This window comes from Bos javanicus, chromosome 11, assembly GCF_032452875.1.
Source record: "Bos javanicus breed banteng chromosome 11, ARS-OSU_banteng_1.0, whole genome shotgun sequence".
In the NCBI taxonomy this organism is placed as follows: domain Eukaryota; kingdom Metazoa; phylum Chordata; class Mammalia; order Artiodactyla; family Bovidae; genus Bos; species Bos javanicus.
In genome coordinates this window covers 100,912,435-100,926,853 of record NC_083878.1, presented here as the reverse complement: position 1 = coordinate 100,926,853, position 14,419 = coordinate 100,912,435, and the positions used below count along the sequence as shown (strand labels likewise).

Here is a 14,419-nt window from a genome sequence, read left to right as displayed (position 1 = left end):
CTTGGGAGCAGGTGTCAGATCCCCATGTCTGAGTGGAGCCGCCTTCCACTCCCTGAGCCTGCAGCCCCCGCCCCCACCCTGGACAGTGGTTCTGGAGGGGTGGGGGTTGCTGAGATTGGGTCCTGGAACTAACGGCTGCTAATGTGAGGGCGGAGGTTTTCAGTTACTCAGTAGACGGTGCGTGTGCAGGAGACACAAGGAGCAGCACAGTTGCTGTGAGCAGAGAGCCCCCCCCGCCACCAGGGTCTCCTGGCGAAGGGCTGTCGCCATCTCCTTGCACCTCCTGATTCCTGCCCTGATGGGAATTGGGAGCAATGGAAAGGGAAGGGTGAGAGCCACAGGTGGCCCGAGACCTCCCCGGGGCCAAGAGAAGGAGGAGGTGGCGTGGCGGGGCAGAGGCCCTGGTTTGAAGACCTGGAGGTCTCCTGATCGGACAGCGGAGAAGCCCCTTCTACAGCAGGGTCGACACACAGGTCTCCCCTGGTCTGCGCCGCAAGTCCTCAACTCTGGCTTTGCAGGGGGAATGTAGCCACAAAACTAAAACGCCTGGGGGTGCATGCTGGCATACAAGGGTGAGGGCAGGGGGGTTGGCCAAATGGAGCAGGAGGTGAGACGGGGAGGCCCGAGTGAGGCAGGTGGGCAGGGCCCAAGCGGATGCTCTCGGAGGGCAGAGCTGCCATCAGGAGCTGGTGTGAGAGCCGCTGAGAGCCCCCCGAGGACCCCAAGACAAACATTCTTCTAAATATCCCTACAAGCTCCGGAGAGAGGAGCGTTTAAATGCACTGGACTCACATCTGAGCCTAAAAGCACTTTTGTTTTCCTATCTCAGAGCATCTGAGTTATGGCCTCCACCTCTGGGACCCCCTCGGCGGGCAGAACAGCTCTGATACACCAGCCAGAGCCCAGAAATCAGAGTTAAGGGTTAGGACAGGCTTAATGAAAGACCAAGATGCCGGCCCAGACCATGCATCTTCCACTCGGGTGGAGTGGAAGCCAGTCTCCTGGGAAGTCAGTCAGGGTTGGGGTTGGGAGGCGAGTAATTTCTTGGGCCTGGGCTTCGGGGGCGATTAGAGGGGAGTCGATGAGGTGCACAGGTCTGCCCAGCCCTCCCGCCCAGACATCTGGATCAGCCAGCCTGGAAGAAAGGCCATTCTCAGCAGAGAAGGGCTAGCGAGGCCCACAGACGTTAATATCCATTTGGGCTTCCGTCAAAAGCAATCTTTTCCCGGATACCTCTGGGCGTCTGTCAGGATCACCTCTCTGCCGCACGGAATCTCTCGGAAACTCAATTGCTGTTTGGGAGGGAGCTGGCTGCTGCTTTGCCGGACCCGAATACCATCCATCCTCATTTAGGCTCCATGTCCAAACTGCCGGGCCTCGAGTGCCAACACTCGGGGACAGGGTGCCTGGGGCCAGACACACCAACCAGAACCTGCTTCTCAGAGAGCCGGAGCTGCAAGAGGTTGGCAGGCAGCATCCCTGTTTGCCTAGGGGCACTTTACACTTTATATACTGTGGCCCTGCTGGCACTTTTCCAGCCCTCCTCCAACCCCTGGAGACCCACAGGGCAGCCTCAGAGAGGGCAAGAGGTTTGTTCAAGGTCATCCAGGTGGTGCTAGTGGTAAAGAATCTGCCTGCCAATGTAGGAGACATAAGAGATGCAGGTTCATCAATTCCTGGGTCGGGAAGATCCCCTGGAGGAGGGCATGGCAACCCACTCCAACATTTCTGCCTGGAGAATCCCACAGACAGAGGAGCCTGGCTGGCCACAGTCCACAGTGTCGCAAAGAGTCAGGCACAACTGAAGTGACTCAGCATGCACGCACCTGGCAAATAAGCAGCCCAGCCTCATGCAAGTTCGTGGAACCAACTGTCAACGGTGTCACTTGTCACTTTATGGCTCAACTATGGGGTGCCAACCATGGGCCAGAGGATTCCGCAGCAAGGTGCCAGCCTTGCAGGGAGCTAGACAAGTCAGCCAACCTGTATGGAGGCTGCAGGGCTAGGGGTCCAGGGAGACCCCAGAGGAGAGCCCCCTTACCCTGCCTGGGGTGGCCAGAGAGGCTCCTGGACTGGGAGGTTGGGGCACAGGGAGATGAGGTGAGAACAATGTCCAGGCAAAGGGAACACGTGCGGGGGTGGCACGGAGTGGGGCAGGGCTTGTTCTGGGACCATGGTGGCTCCGTTCTGCTGGCGTAGCCCTCGGGGGGCCGGGCACGGGTTGGGAAGCAGGCACGGCCTGGTTAGCGTGGTTTTGCAGATGCTATAGGAGTCTGGCTTTCTCCCTGGGGGCACGGTGGGCTCTTGGGAGGGAGTGACCCAGAGATGTGGAGCCAAGGTGGAGAGTGTGCGAGCAGCTTAGGAGCTGGGGTTGCAGGGGCCTTGAACCCTTGCAAAGGGCGTGGGAGTCGCCATGTGGGAATGAGGTCGAGGGACAGGGGGACACAGGCCTCAAGGTGGCCTCTCTGCTCACTGGCCCTGGAGGAGCCCCAGCCCCTCTACACACTCATCATTGACCAGTGACCCAGGCCACACGGGGTCAAGCTGATCAGCCAGGCCACTGCTGACCCTGCCCCGTGCACCCCACCGACACCCGCCCCGCAAAAGGAGGAGGAAGGCAGGATGCACAGTCTGCCCCTGCTCACCTGTGACCCTGGGCAAGGGGCCCAGCTTGGTCGCTGGGTCATTTGAGAGTCCTCCCGGGTCCCCCACTCATGCTCCCTTTCTGCACCTGTCACGGGTTGTCCGTCTGTGTCCCCACCAGGCTAGAGCTCTGCAGGGGGCAGCTGGGCACCTGGTGGCCCCTGTAGCTCAGGCATCCACATGGTGCTTCCATACCATCTGTGCTCCTAAATACTTGCCGGATGGGTAACCATTGGCATCTTCTGGCAGCATAACTTCCCCTCTTGGAACCTCACTTTTCTCATCTGTTAAATGGGAATAAAGTAGTGCTCTTCATGGTGGGGGGGCCATCAGAATCCCCCACAGGCTGCTCACTTGTGGGGCAGGGGCAGAGGAAGAGGGAGGGGCACCAAGGGTCCTTGCTGAGCCTAGGGATTCCCTGAGAACAGAAGAACTGGCTCTGCCCTGTAGGATCTTATAGTCAAAGTGTCTTTCATTATTTTTTACCATTTTGGCTGCACCCCACAGCACGTGGGATCTTAGTTGCCTGACCAGGGATCGAACCCACGCCCCCTACATTGGAAGGAAGAGTCGTCACTGCTGTACCACTGGGGGAATCCCAAGCGGTGTTTTTAAAGAGGAGGAAGATGTGTTAAAAACAGAAGCCAAATTTCCTCATTTGGAAGGGCGATTCGTGGGATGAAGCAGCCGTTTCCAGCTCATCCCCGGGGCCCTGAGAGACTGGAAAGGTCACATTCCCTCTGGGATGTCCCCTTCCTCATCTGGCCTGTGGGGTGGCCCTTGTGTGTTACGTGGCCACCTTTCAGGGCTGGGGAACAGGGTGACCAGGCCCAGGGCCCGGTTCGGGTTTTGTGGTTGGAGGGAGGGTCCAGCCAGCGTCTGCAGGCTGGATCCCCCACTGTCCTGCCCTTCGGCCCCGGGGACACAGCCTTGTCCCCACCAGGGTTGCTTCAGCAGAGCTGCCAGCCGGCCTGATTGCCAAGCCCTCATCTTTGCATAATCACCAGTCGAGGTCAAGAAATCAGGTCCAGTTCAGCGTCTCCTACCGCGGGGACCTGCAACAGGACTGACTCTGCTCTGCGCCCCCCGCTCAGATCCACGGTGCCGCCAGCTTTCCCCCGGCCCCACCAGCCGAGTGCCCGAGCCTGCGTTCTCTGCCAGGCATTTTTACTGCCGTGCAGGGTCAGCTGGCTCAGACGGGCCTCTAATTGGCTCCACTGCGAGAGCAAACCTCCCCTCCTACCGTGTCCATTCCCTCCCTACCTGTGCTCCCCAGGCTGAGGAAAATCCTTCTCTTACTGGGAAGACATCAAAGGAGCTGAACCCCTGAACAGAGCCCAGCCCAGCAGGGGATCAGGCTCAGGAGAGATGAAAGCTCCCAGCCTCAGCCAGGATGCCAGGATGCAGGTGATGGGGGGGTGTTGCTGTGGGACACACTAGGGGCGCTGCCTAGCAGGACCTGGGGGTCCACCAGGGTGCGGTCTCCTCCCTGTGTCCCAGGGGCTGCGGAGGCAGGAGGAGACCTGCTGTGACGTCAGTGGCTGTCACCCAGCTCCCCAGTGTTCCGGGGGAGTCCTCCAAGCGCACGCTAGTAATGACCACGTCCACTGCTGACGGCACCCCTCTGGTCCATGAGTGATCCGCTGGGAGCGTTTAGGATTTTTCAAACTTTGAACGTAGACGAGGTGGAGGGGTACACGTGGAGCTCAGCCCGGCGCCTCAGCATCTGATAAATGGCAGCTCTGAGCGCTGTTTGCCTGGAGCCGACAGCCACCGCCTGCCAAGCCTGGGAAACATGGCGGGGCGCCAGGCCCAGGGGTACCATTTGCAGTCACAGACAAGGAGTGGGCCCACTTCCTTCTGGGTTTTGGTGGCTGGTTCTGAAGAAGAGGGAGGTTAGACATACCGTGCCTCTCCCCGACCCCACCGGGCTCACACCTACCTTTTCCTGCATGGCATCTTCACTGTGACCCTGCAAGGCTGACAAAGGGGTTGCTGATGGGGCCTTTGAAAATATATATATTTATTTATTTGTCTGCCCAGGTCTTAGTTGTGACCTGTGGGATCTTGAGTCGTGCCGTGAGGGATCTAGTTCCCTAACCAGGGATCAAACCCAGGCCCCTGCGTGGGGAGCTCGGGGTCTTAGCCACTGGACCCCCAGGGAAGTCCCTGTTGGAACCTTCTTTTTTTTTTTTTTTACAGAGAGGGGAACTAAGGCTCAGAAAGGGTCCTGTGACTTGTCTGAGGTCACACAACCCATGAGAGGCACAGCCAGGATTTGAACTCAGTTCAGCCTTATTCCAGCAATAGTGCTCTTGCTAGCAAGCCCAGGCTCTGGGAGCTGCTGCCCAGAGGTGTCCAGAAAGGACTGGAGGAGCAGCTGCCTCCTGGGAAAGCCGGCAGAGCATCCCCAGGGGCCAGCTTTGAAGGGCTGCGTTTGTTCCACGTCTAAGTTCTTTGTTCTTGAGAGACAAGAATCCGCCTCTGCCATCGCCTGCCACCCCTCCTCCCGGCACCGCCTGCTCAGGAGGCCTGGGAAGGCTGGTGGAGCACAACCAACACAGTTCTGCCTGTAATTGGTTTCCGCAGCAACTTCATCAGAGTTGAGGAAAAATCTCAGATGCTGCCTCCTGGGGACCCTTCAATGGCGGCAGAGACCGCCCCCCCCCACCACCTCATAGTGTTTGGACCCACCCTGTGCCTGTCTCTTGCGCCTCAGCTCCTCTGACCACCTGCCAAGACCCTGCTCAATCTGCAGTTCACCCAAACGTCTCCTCCTCCGAGAAGCCCTCTAGGACCCCACCCTCCCAACCATCCCAACAGGTGGCTCATCCTCCTCTGAGCTCCGGACAAATGTAACAAGTGTGACCCTTATGGACTCTTATCAACCAGCCCATTTAACCACATCACCCGTATGCTGCTGAGTTGGAGCTGTTACAATTCCCGTTTTACAGATGAGAAAACTGAGGCACGAAGATCAGAAGAACACCTCAGATTGGGAGCTGCTCTGCCCTGAGGCTGCTGGTTTGTGCATCCCTCTCTTCTGGGGCTGTGAGCTCTCTGAGAGTCTGAGTCCCTCCACCAGTCCAGGCACACCACACGGGGTCTGCAGCAGCAACCCTATCATTTTGCGGAAGAGAGAAACCAAGACTCAGATGGTCGCATGGCCCTCGGCTGGAGCCTGGCTAGAACTTGGATCTCCTGGGTGCCAGCCCAGTGCGTTTCCTGGGACCCGCTCAGCTCAGCTATGATGAGGAGGGATGGGGGGCTCACAGGCCTGGGGGGCAACGTCCACCCCCTTAGCCATGGGGCCCCCCTGGGCCACCCTCAGCTTTGTGTACTGTCAGTCTCCCTACTTCAGGTTTCAGTGGGCCCCTGCCCTGAAGCACTCCTACTCCGCAGAGGTGGCCCCACCTCTCCAAACCTTAGTCTTCTCATCTGTCAAATGGGAGCATGAACCCCTCCCTCCTGGGCTGTGGTGGGGAGGACTGAGATCATCCTTGAAGGCACTGGGGTGACCAAAGAGCCAGACCCTGACTCTCAGGAGGTCTCCGCACTCTGGGCGGCGTGGCTAACGAGATCAGCCGGGGCCTATCGGAGGAAGAGGCCCAGAGGACACTGAACCTGTGGAGCGCGAGACAGGCCCCAGGAGCCTGTCTGACAAACAGGGGACAGTCGGCCGCTCTGCTCCTCCCCCCACCCCCTCCTGCCGCCCAAATGCAGCGGCTCCTTCCTTTGAAACCTCCGGGCACCATCTGCAGGACCATGTGGGCCCAGCGCTCCCTTGGCAGAGCCTCCCTGAGCGGCACTTGGAAGATGCCGGGCGGCAGGCGGCTGGCTTCTGAGAATCCGTACCAGAAAAACGCGCCCGTCTGTCTTCCCACTCGTGGCATCTGCCCAAGAGGCCGCAGAAGCGTTTCTCCATCAATCACTTTGCAGCCAGAACCCGAGGGAGAGGCCCCAAGAGTTGGGCCAGTGGATATTTTAGCCCTAAAATTAATCGTTTGTTTCCCCACTTTTCCCCCACCTTTTGTGCCTAAATGGAGACTCCTGTTCCATGGCTGGGACAGAGGAGGGGGAGGTGGACGCCTCAATCCTTTACCTGCCTCTCCCCTTTTTTTCATTTAGCTGTACCAGGTCTTACTTGAAGCACGTGGGACCTTTTAGTTGTAGCATGGGGGATTTAGTTCCCTGACCAGGAATCAAACCCGGGCCCGCAGCATTGGGAATGCCGAGTCTTAGCCACTGGACCACCAGGGAAGTTCCAAGAGGTCTTTTTATTTTTTTTCCCCCTGCTACACTGAGCAGCCTGTGGGAATCTTAGTTCCCCGACCAGGGATTGAACCCAGGCCTTTGGCAGTGAAAGCGTGGAGTCTTAACCACTAGACCACCAGGGAAGTCCCTTGCTTTCTTCTTTGTATCTTCTTGTCTGGCTGATCCTTGCTCTGTAATTGAAGGCCTTCTAGTGGGTGACATCTGGCCCTCCAGGGTCCCCAAAGCCCAGCTGGTTTCCAAAAATCTGAAGCCACAACTGCAGTTCACCCTGAACCCCGAGTTAGAGAAAACACTCCTGGGAGCCTAGGAGGACCTGCGGATGACCTGTGGCCTGTGCCGACCTGGAACGCATGGCATGCCGTGGTCAGCTCAAGGGCAAGACCAGGGCTTCCGAGTCTGAGATCCCAGCCATTGCCCAGCATGCTCGGTCACCCAGAGTTGGAGCTATGGGATCAAGACAGCCCATGGCAAAGGCCGACAACTTCAAACTGCAGGTCGTGATCCATTGGCTGGTGGAAAAATCAATTTAATGGGTTGTGAGCAACATGGGTTTTTTGTTTTTTTGGTTTTTTTTTTTTTTAATGAAATGGAGTGGAATAGAACAGAAGAACAGGGTGGAAAATATTAACACCCCTCCATCTGAAGGACAAGTATCGTTTCGGGAAGCTTTTGTTTCAGATACAAAGAGCTGTGAATATGTGTGTCAGGATGTCAACTACATTTCCCTGGGTCACGGTCCAAGAGTCTAAAAGCCACTTCTTTGGAACTGCGCCACAGCTGTGTCTCGGCCCTGGAAGGGGTCGGTCATGGTTTGTTACCACTCGGAAGAGCGCCCGTGTTGGCAAACGATGCTCTGACCTCTGAGCTGCGGCGGACTGTCAAGACATCTGCTGCTGTCAGTGACGGCAGGTGCTTCCCAGGTGGAGGAGAGCAGCCGGGAGGCCCCGTGGTCTGGAACGTGTGCTCACCACCTCTGATCATTCCCAGACCGAGCCCCAGCCGGGGCCATGCCTGCCACCGGCACCCAACCTGGAAAGGGAGCGGGAAAGCGGGGCTGAAGATGGGAGGATGCTGAGAGATCAGCTCTTGGCCTGAGAGGCCTCGCAAGGAGACAAGGGGGCAGGTTTGGGACGCCCCTGGTGGGTAGCAAGTGAGCATGTGGATGTGGGTGGTGAGACGCGGATTTCCGGGTGTCCAGCATGGCCTCAGGCTACGGAGTGAGAGGTGAGTCAGACTGTGCACCCATAGCTGCCTGACTTCTGGCCAGTGTCCGAGCTTCTATCTCCTGGAATGGAAAGTGGGGCGGGTCAGGGGACCCAGAACCGGGCTCCTGGGGTAGGGGTAAGGAAGTGTGTGCACCGGACAAGGAGAACTTAGCCTGAGCGTCGGCTGTGGTCAGCTCTCAACCCAAGCAGGTCTGTCTGTCCCAGCGGCTAGGGTTCATGTTCTGCCTATGCCTGCAAGCGTGACACCCCCACTTTCCACTTCATAATAGCGGGAACAGGAAAAACAACAGTGATGGCAATAATGATACCAACTACTCTGTGATTTATTCCTCGCTGAGGTCCGGGAGCTGAGCTGAGGGTGGGCGAGGCAAGCGTGGCCCCGGGGGCAGGAATGATGTTCCTGGGCCGCACATTGGGACTCGCGGGGGCCAGGATGGGCCCTTGCTCCAGGGTCACCCTGGATCTCCTCCCAGAAGCCAGCCCCTCTGGCCATCCACTATTCCTCTGATCTGCCCTGCTTCCAGCCTGGGCGGGAATCCCCTCAACTAGGCCTCACTCTGTGTTTCCCTGCCCCAAGGGCCCTGACTTGGATTTCCCAGCTGGTGCCTGACATGGATGTGCTCAGTGGGACATTTGGGGGAATAGACTTGGGACAGGCCCCTGGGACAGTTCTGGAGGAGACACGCCCAAGTCTGGGAGGAATATGGCCTGGGGCGGGGGCCGGGAGAGAAGGGAGGAGGGGAGGCCCTGGTGGCCCGTGTCCTGGGGCTGTGGGTCTCCTTGGCTGGTATGGGCTGACCACCGCCCATGTGCCAGGCCCTGAGCGGACTGTCTGTGGGTGAAAGTGTTACTTCCTCAGTCCTGTGCGACTCCTTGCAACCCCTTGGTCTGTCCATGGAATTCTCCAGGCAAGAATACTGGAGTGGTTGCCATTCCCTTCTCCAGGGGATCTTCCCCATCCAGGGACTGAACCCAGGTCTCCTGCATTGCAGGCAGTTTTTGTTTTTGTTTTTGTTTTTTAACAATCTGAGCTATCTACAGCCAGTGGTCAGGGGGGTTTGATGCTGAGATCCCCATTTTACAGATGAGGAAACAGGCTCAGCGAGGCAGCGTCACTGGCTGGCACTCTAAGTGGCAGAACCCGAGCTGTAGAGCCCAGATTGGGAACCACTGTTCTCCCCGCCCCGCCCCTTTCCTCGGCCCCTGCAGCCCTCCCCCCACCCCACCCCCAGCCCGGCTCTTCTTGTAGAAACAGGCTCTGCTGTCCAGGCCTTCTCGGGGGAGTGTCTGAGCTTCTGCCAGGATTAGGCCTTTCAAAGGGCGCGTGCTCAGGGTCCCAATCCGCAGCCATCAATACCCGCTCTCCACCGGCTCTCTGATCTCCGAGCCTGATCGAATTTCCTTCTGCTCGCGTCCCTTCTGAGGGCTTTCACGTGTCAGGGCCAGGCCGGGCTGAAGGTAGCGAAGCAAAGGAAAAAGGTGTCGCCGCCTCCCTCCCCTCCCGCCACCTGACGTCAGAGCTGCCCAAGCAGCCGCGGTGATGGACGGTGCCCTGCGGACAGACCCGCAGTTGCGGGCAGACGCCGCACAGGGCGGTTCCAGGCGGCTGAAGCCCGGCTGCTTAGTAATGGATCGGGTGGCTCTGTGCCGCGGCAAACCTCTAACACCTCAGACGCGGGCGCAGATGGAGGCGGTGGGGGCGAGTGCTGCCTCTGCAAATGAGCAAGAAAAAGGCTTGTTAGACAGAAAGGCTTGGGGGCGGAGGGGGGGCGGGGGGCTGCGAGCTGGGGAACAGGATTGTCAGCGGATCCTGTAAATACTCAAGGCAGCTCTGGCCTGGACCAGCATGCTACTTATTTCAAAGCAATTTAACCGATGGGATTCCGGACTCCCAAATCAAGAATGTTATTAAAATGAAGAACAGAAGCGGCCCGGAGGCTGGCTGCAGACTTCTGGTGCTCCCCTGAGAGGTGGCCGGGGCTCAGCTTTCCCAGGGCCCCCTGCCGATCCCCTACCAGGGGCTTTTTAATAGAGTTGGTGGGGATGTACATGAATGCAGCAAGGGCGCATTGAGAGACCCAGCCAAGCCCGGGTGTGTGTCTCTGTGTGTGTTACGTGAAGTGTCAGTCGCTCAGTCGTGTCCGACTCTGCAACCCCATAGACTGTAGCCCGTCAGGCTCCTCTGTCCATGGGATTCTCGGGGCAAAGAATACTGGAGTGGGCTGCTGTGCCCTCCTCTGGGGAATCTTCCCGACCCAGGGATCGGACCCAGGTCTCCTGCATTGCAAGCAGATGCTTTGTCATCTGAGCCACCAGGGACACCCTGTGTGTGTGTGTGTTATTGGGCTTTAAAAACTCAAGAATGGGCTTTTGTTCAGTGTTGTTTTGACCCAGGAAAAGGTACAGAGACCCTTGTTCACCCGCTTATTATTTGACCAGTGGGTAAACTGAGGTCCCCGCAGGGATGGGACCAGTCCAGGGTCACACAGCAAGGCAGCAGAGTGGGTCTAGAAGTCTGGCTTTCTCCACTGCACCCCAGTCCACCCCAGTTCCTCCTTGAGGGGGCATTTGAGGGCCTGGGGGCATTTGGTCAGTCCCCCCGCCTTGGAATACCATGAGCCTCCCGGGTCCAGGTCCCAGCGAGAGCTGTTGAGAGACTTGAGGCTAAGCCCCTGTGCTCCCCAAGTGGGCAGGTGAGGTGCAGTGGGGGGCCAGGGGACGCATGTGAGGTCCTGGGAAGGCTGGGACCAGCTCTCCATTCTCATCCGCTCTCAGGTGTTTCAGCGACGGGAGGACGGCTCCGTGAACTTCTTCCGAGGCTGGGAGGCATACCGTGATGGCTTCGGCAAGCTCACGGGGGAGCACTGGCTAGGTGAGACCCCTGCCTGAAGCCTGGCCCACCCTCTCCCTGTGCAATGCACGCTGTCAGGCATGAGCCCCCTCCTCACATGGATGCCAGCCAGGTCTCCATGACCTCCTCACGCCCAGGTCAGCTCCCAGGTTCTGCATGGAAAGGGGACCTGAGCGTCCAGTGGAATGTGTTCTAGGAGCAGGAAGCCCAGGCCAGTGCACTCGCCGTGGGTGGGTCCCGCGAGGATGTGTGCTTGTCCCGCTGGGGGCACCCTGGGACCTGGTTTCTGTCCCAGCTCAGGCCTCTGTGGCCGATGCAGGTGCTGGAAGACCAGGACAACCCTCACGCTCCCCTTGAGGGTCAGCACCCACCTCCCCAGAGCAGCACTGGTGCCCCTGCCACTCCTGGCATCTTAACTGAAGTCTGTCAGCAGCCACTGAGTGCAGGAAAAGCATCTAAGTGGAGCCTTGGCCAGCTCCTGGCAGGCAGGGAGCCCCGATGAGAATGTCGGCGGGAGCCCAGTCCTCAGCTGCCCTGTGATGTGCCCTGCCTCTGCTTTTCCACATTCCCCTGCCACCTTTTCATCCAGTGTTTTCTCTTTTCCTATTGAGTTATGAGAGCTCTTTATATATTAAGGTTATTGATTCTTTGTCAGATACCCCTGATACATAGTTACTCCCAGTCATTTGTCATTCAGCCTCTCTATTTTTGGTAACATTATTACTTATTTCCTAGGAGTTTTAACTTTTTTTTTTTTATGTAGTTCATTGTGCTAGTCTTTTCCTTCATATCTTCTGAGTTTTAGGCCCTGTTTTTCTCTCTCAGTGTCATAAAAATGTCTATTTTTAAAATGCCTTTTCAGTTTTCGATGGTAGGTTCAGCTCTTTAATCCACCTGGGAGTTCACTGGGGTGACGATGGGGGTCTAAGTATGTTTCTGCATCTTCCTCCTCACGCGCTGTGATCTGAACTCTGATGGATGGTGGGGATGGAACTCCAGTCACCCAAGGGGCCCAGGGAAGTGGGGGGTTGTGAGCATCTTGGCAGATCAACAAGGACTGGAGAAACCCAGAGAGTAAAGATGAGGGAGGTGGAGGCAGGGGGAAGGGGGCCTTGAGGGGAGGAAGGGTAGAGAGGAGGGAGACCCCAGCCCCTCCTTCAGGACACCTGCCCCGGGGCCCCCCGTAGGCACTGGGCTGGCCCATTAAGGAGTGGAACTCTGCTTATCCCGGCAGAGTGCTATCCAAATGGGGGTCCATGGGGCCCACTCGGGGGTGGGGAAAGGAATCTTCCAGCATCCCCTCGGGCTGGGCTCCCTCTTGCCCTATACCTGGATCAGATCATCTGTCCTGGGCAAGAACTAAATGAGTTCATGGAGTCTGAGCGAGCCTGCCTGGGTTGAGCTCTGCCACTTAGCAGCTGTGTGACGTGGGCCAGTGACTTCACCTCTTGGTGCCTCATTCTCACCTATGCAACATGGATAATACTAGCAGCCATCTACTGGATCATGACAGCAGTGGCAAACACCTGGATCATGTGTGCAGTGGGCCAGGCGCTGTTCTAAGAGCTGTACAGGGACCCTTTAATTAAATCGGACTCACTCGAATCCCCCCGGCTTCATTAATCCACGTGAAGCGCTCATAGCAGCGCCTGGCATTTGTAAGTGCTGTCTGGGGGGTGGGGGCTTCTGTCGGCGGTGCCTATGGTCTGCCCTTTGCAGCTTGGGAGCCCTCTGGCCCTCACTCCACAGGCGTGCAGCCTGGGGCCCAGAGAGGGCCAGCAGCTTGCTATGAGGCTCTAGCCCAGGGAGACGAGGTCCCTGGGCTCTGGCAGCCGGGTCCTCAGTGGATGCAGGGAGGTTCTGGCTGTCTGGACGGCTTTTGCTCTCGTCATGGTTCCTTTTTCTCTGCCCTGGACCTGGACCGGAGTCTTCCCTCTGGGCTGGTTGGGGAGGAGCCCACACAGCCCTCCCGCCCTGGGGGCATGCACACACTGACCCACGCAGGAAAGGAAGGCAGGAGGGACAGGCTGATGAAATGTCACTTGGTGCCGATAACTTGTAAGGCGTTTAATTAAAAGCCCTCTTAATCAAGAGGTAATCAAACTGGCAGGGAAGCACCTTGAGTGTGAGTGGCGGGAGTGGGGTGGAAGGGGAAGGGGAGGGCCTGGCATGAGACCCTAGGGTGGGCACAGGAGAGCGCAAGAGGGGAGGGACAGTGGAAGTGGGGGAGGAAGTAGGACAGGGTATGCTGAGGGGTGTCCAGAGCCAGGCATGGTCTTCTGCCTCTCGTCCACTAGGCCAGCATTTATTGAGCACCTATTGTGAGCTGGCCCACCTCAGATGCTGGGGTTCCACAGTGAGCAGGACAGTCATGTTGATCGCATGGAGCTTCCACACTGGTGGAGTGGGGGAGCCCGACATGGAAATAGGCAGCTGGGACCAGAATGATAAACACCAACAGGGGGCACCTGGGTTGGCAGAGGTCCTCCACCTCGACAGGAAGTCAGGCAGTCTTCCTGAGGAAGTGAGATCTGAAAATGAACAGAAAATAACCAGGTGACGGGGCTTCCTTGGTGGCTCAGCGGTAAAGAATCCACCTGCCAATGCAGGAGATGTGGGTTCTGTCCTTGGGTCAGGAAGATCTCCTGCAGAAGAAAATGGCAACCCACCCCAGTATTCTTGCCTGGGAAACCCCATAGACAGAGCAGCCTAGTGGGCTACAGTCCATGGGGTTGCCAAGAGTTGGACAGAACTGAGCGACTAAAGAACATCAAAGCAGGTGACGAGAGTTGGGAAAAGTGTCTCAGGCAGAGGGAACAGCATGTGCAAAGGCTGTCAGGCCAGGGAGTGCATTTGAGGACCAGATCCCATATGGCCAGAGCCCAGAGTGTCAGAGAAGATAAAGGCACCACCACCCCTAACCCAGAAGGTTTTCCAGACTCCTCTTGACTCCTGCAGCCTTTCTACCAGCCTTCAGCTTAAAACATTTGGGAAGCACAGCCTGATTTAAAGCAAACACAAAATATGAAAAACCGTCAGTCCTGTTTCCTGCCAAACACAGCTCTGCAGGAAGAAGGAAGTAGCCCAGGGCTGAAAGTACACCCTTGGTGGTGGTTGTTCCTTTCTGTCACCAGCCACATCAGCTTAGCTCTCATCTCCCCTTGGTTCTTTACAGGGAGGTCACTTCCTCAGCCCCCAACTTCTCTCATCATTCTCTCCTGTATTTCAGGGCTCAAGAGGATCCATGCTCTGACCACTCAGGCAGCCTACGAGCTACATGTGGACCTAGAGGACTTTGACAATGGCACAGCCTATGCCCACTATGGGAGCTTTGGTGTGGGGCTCTTCTCTGTGGACCCTGAGGAAGATGGATACCCGCTCACCGTGGCCGACTACTCGGGCACGGCAGGTAGGGGTCCAGGCT

At 57.6% G+C, this 14,419-nt stretch overlaps 1 protein-coding gene across 1 annotated transcript in view; it reads left to right on the top strand.

Annotated features, from left to right (window-relative positions):
- Window positions 1–14,419, top strand: part of FIBCD1 (fibrinogen C domain containing 1) — a 35,134-nt gene that overhangs the window by 16,159 nt on the left and 4,556 nt on the right. The window contains exons 5-6 of the mRNA XM_061433855.1: window positions 10,920–11,016; window positions 14,225–14,404. Coding sequence (XP_061289839.1) covers window positions 10,920–11,016; window positions 14,225–14,404 — 277 coding nt within the window. The remainder of the gene's footprint in view (window positions 1–10,919; window positions 11,017–14,224; window positions 14,405–14,419) is intronic.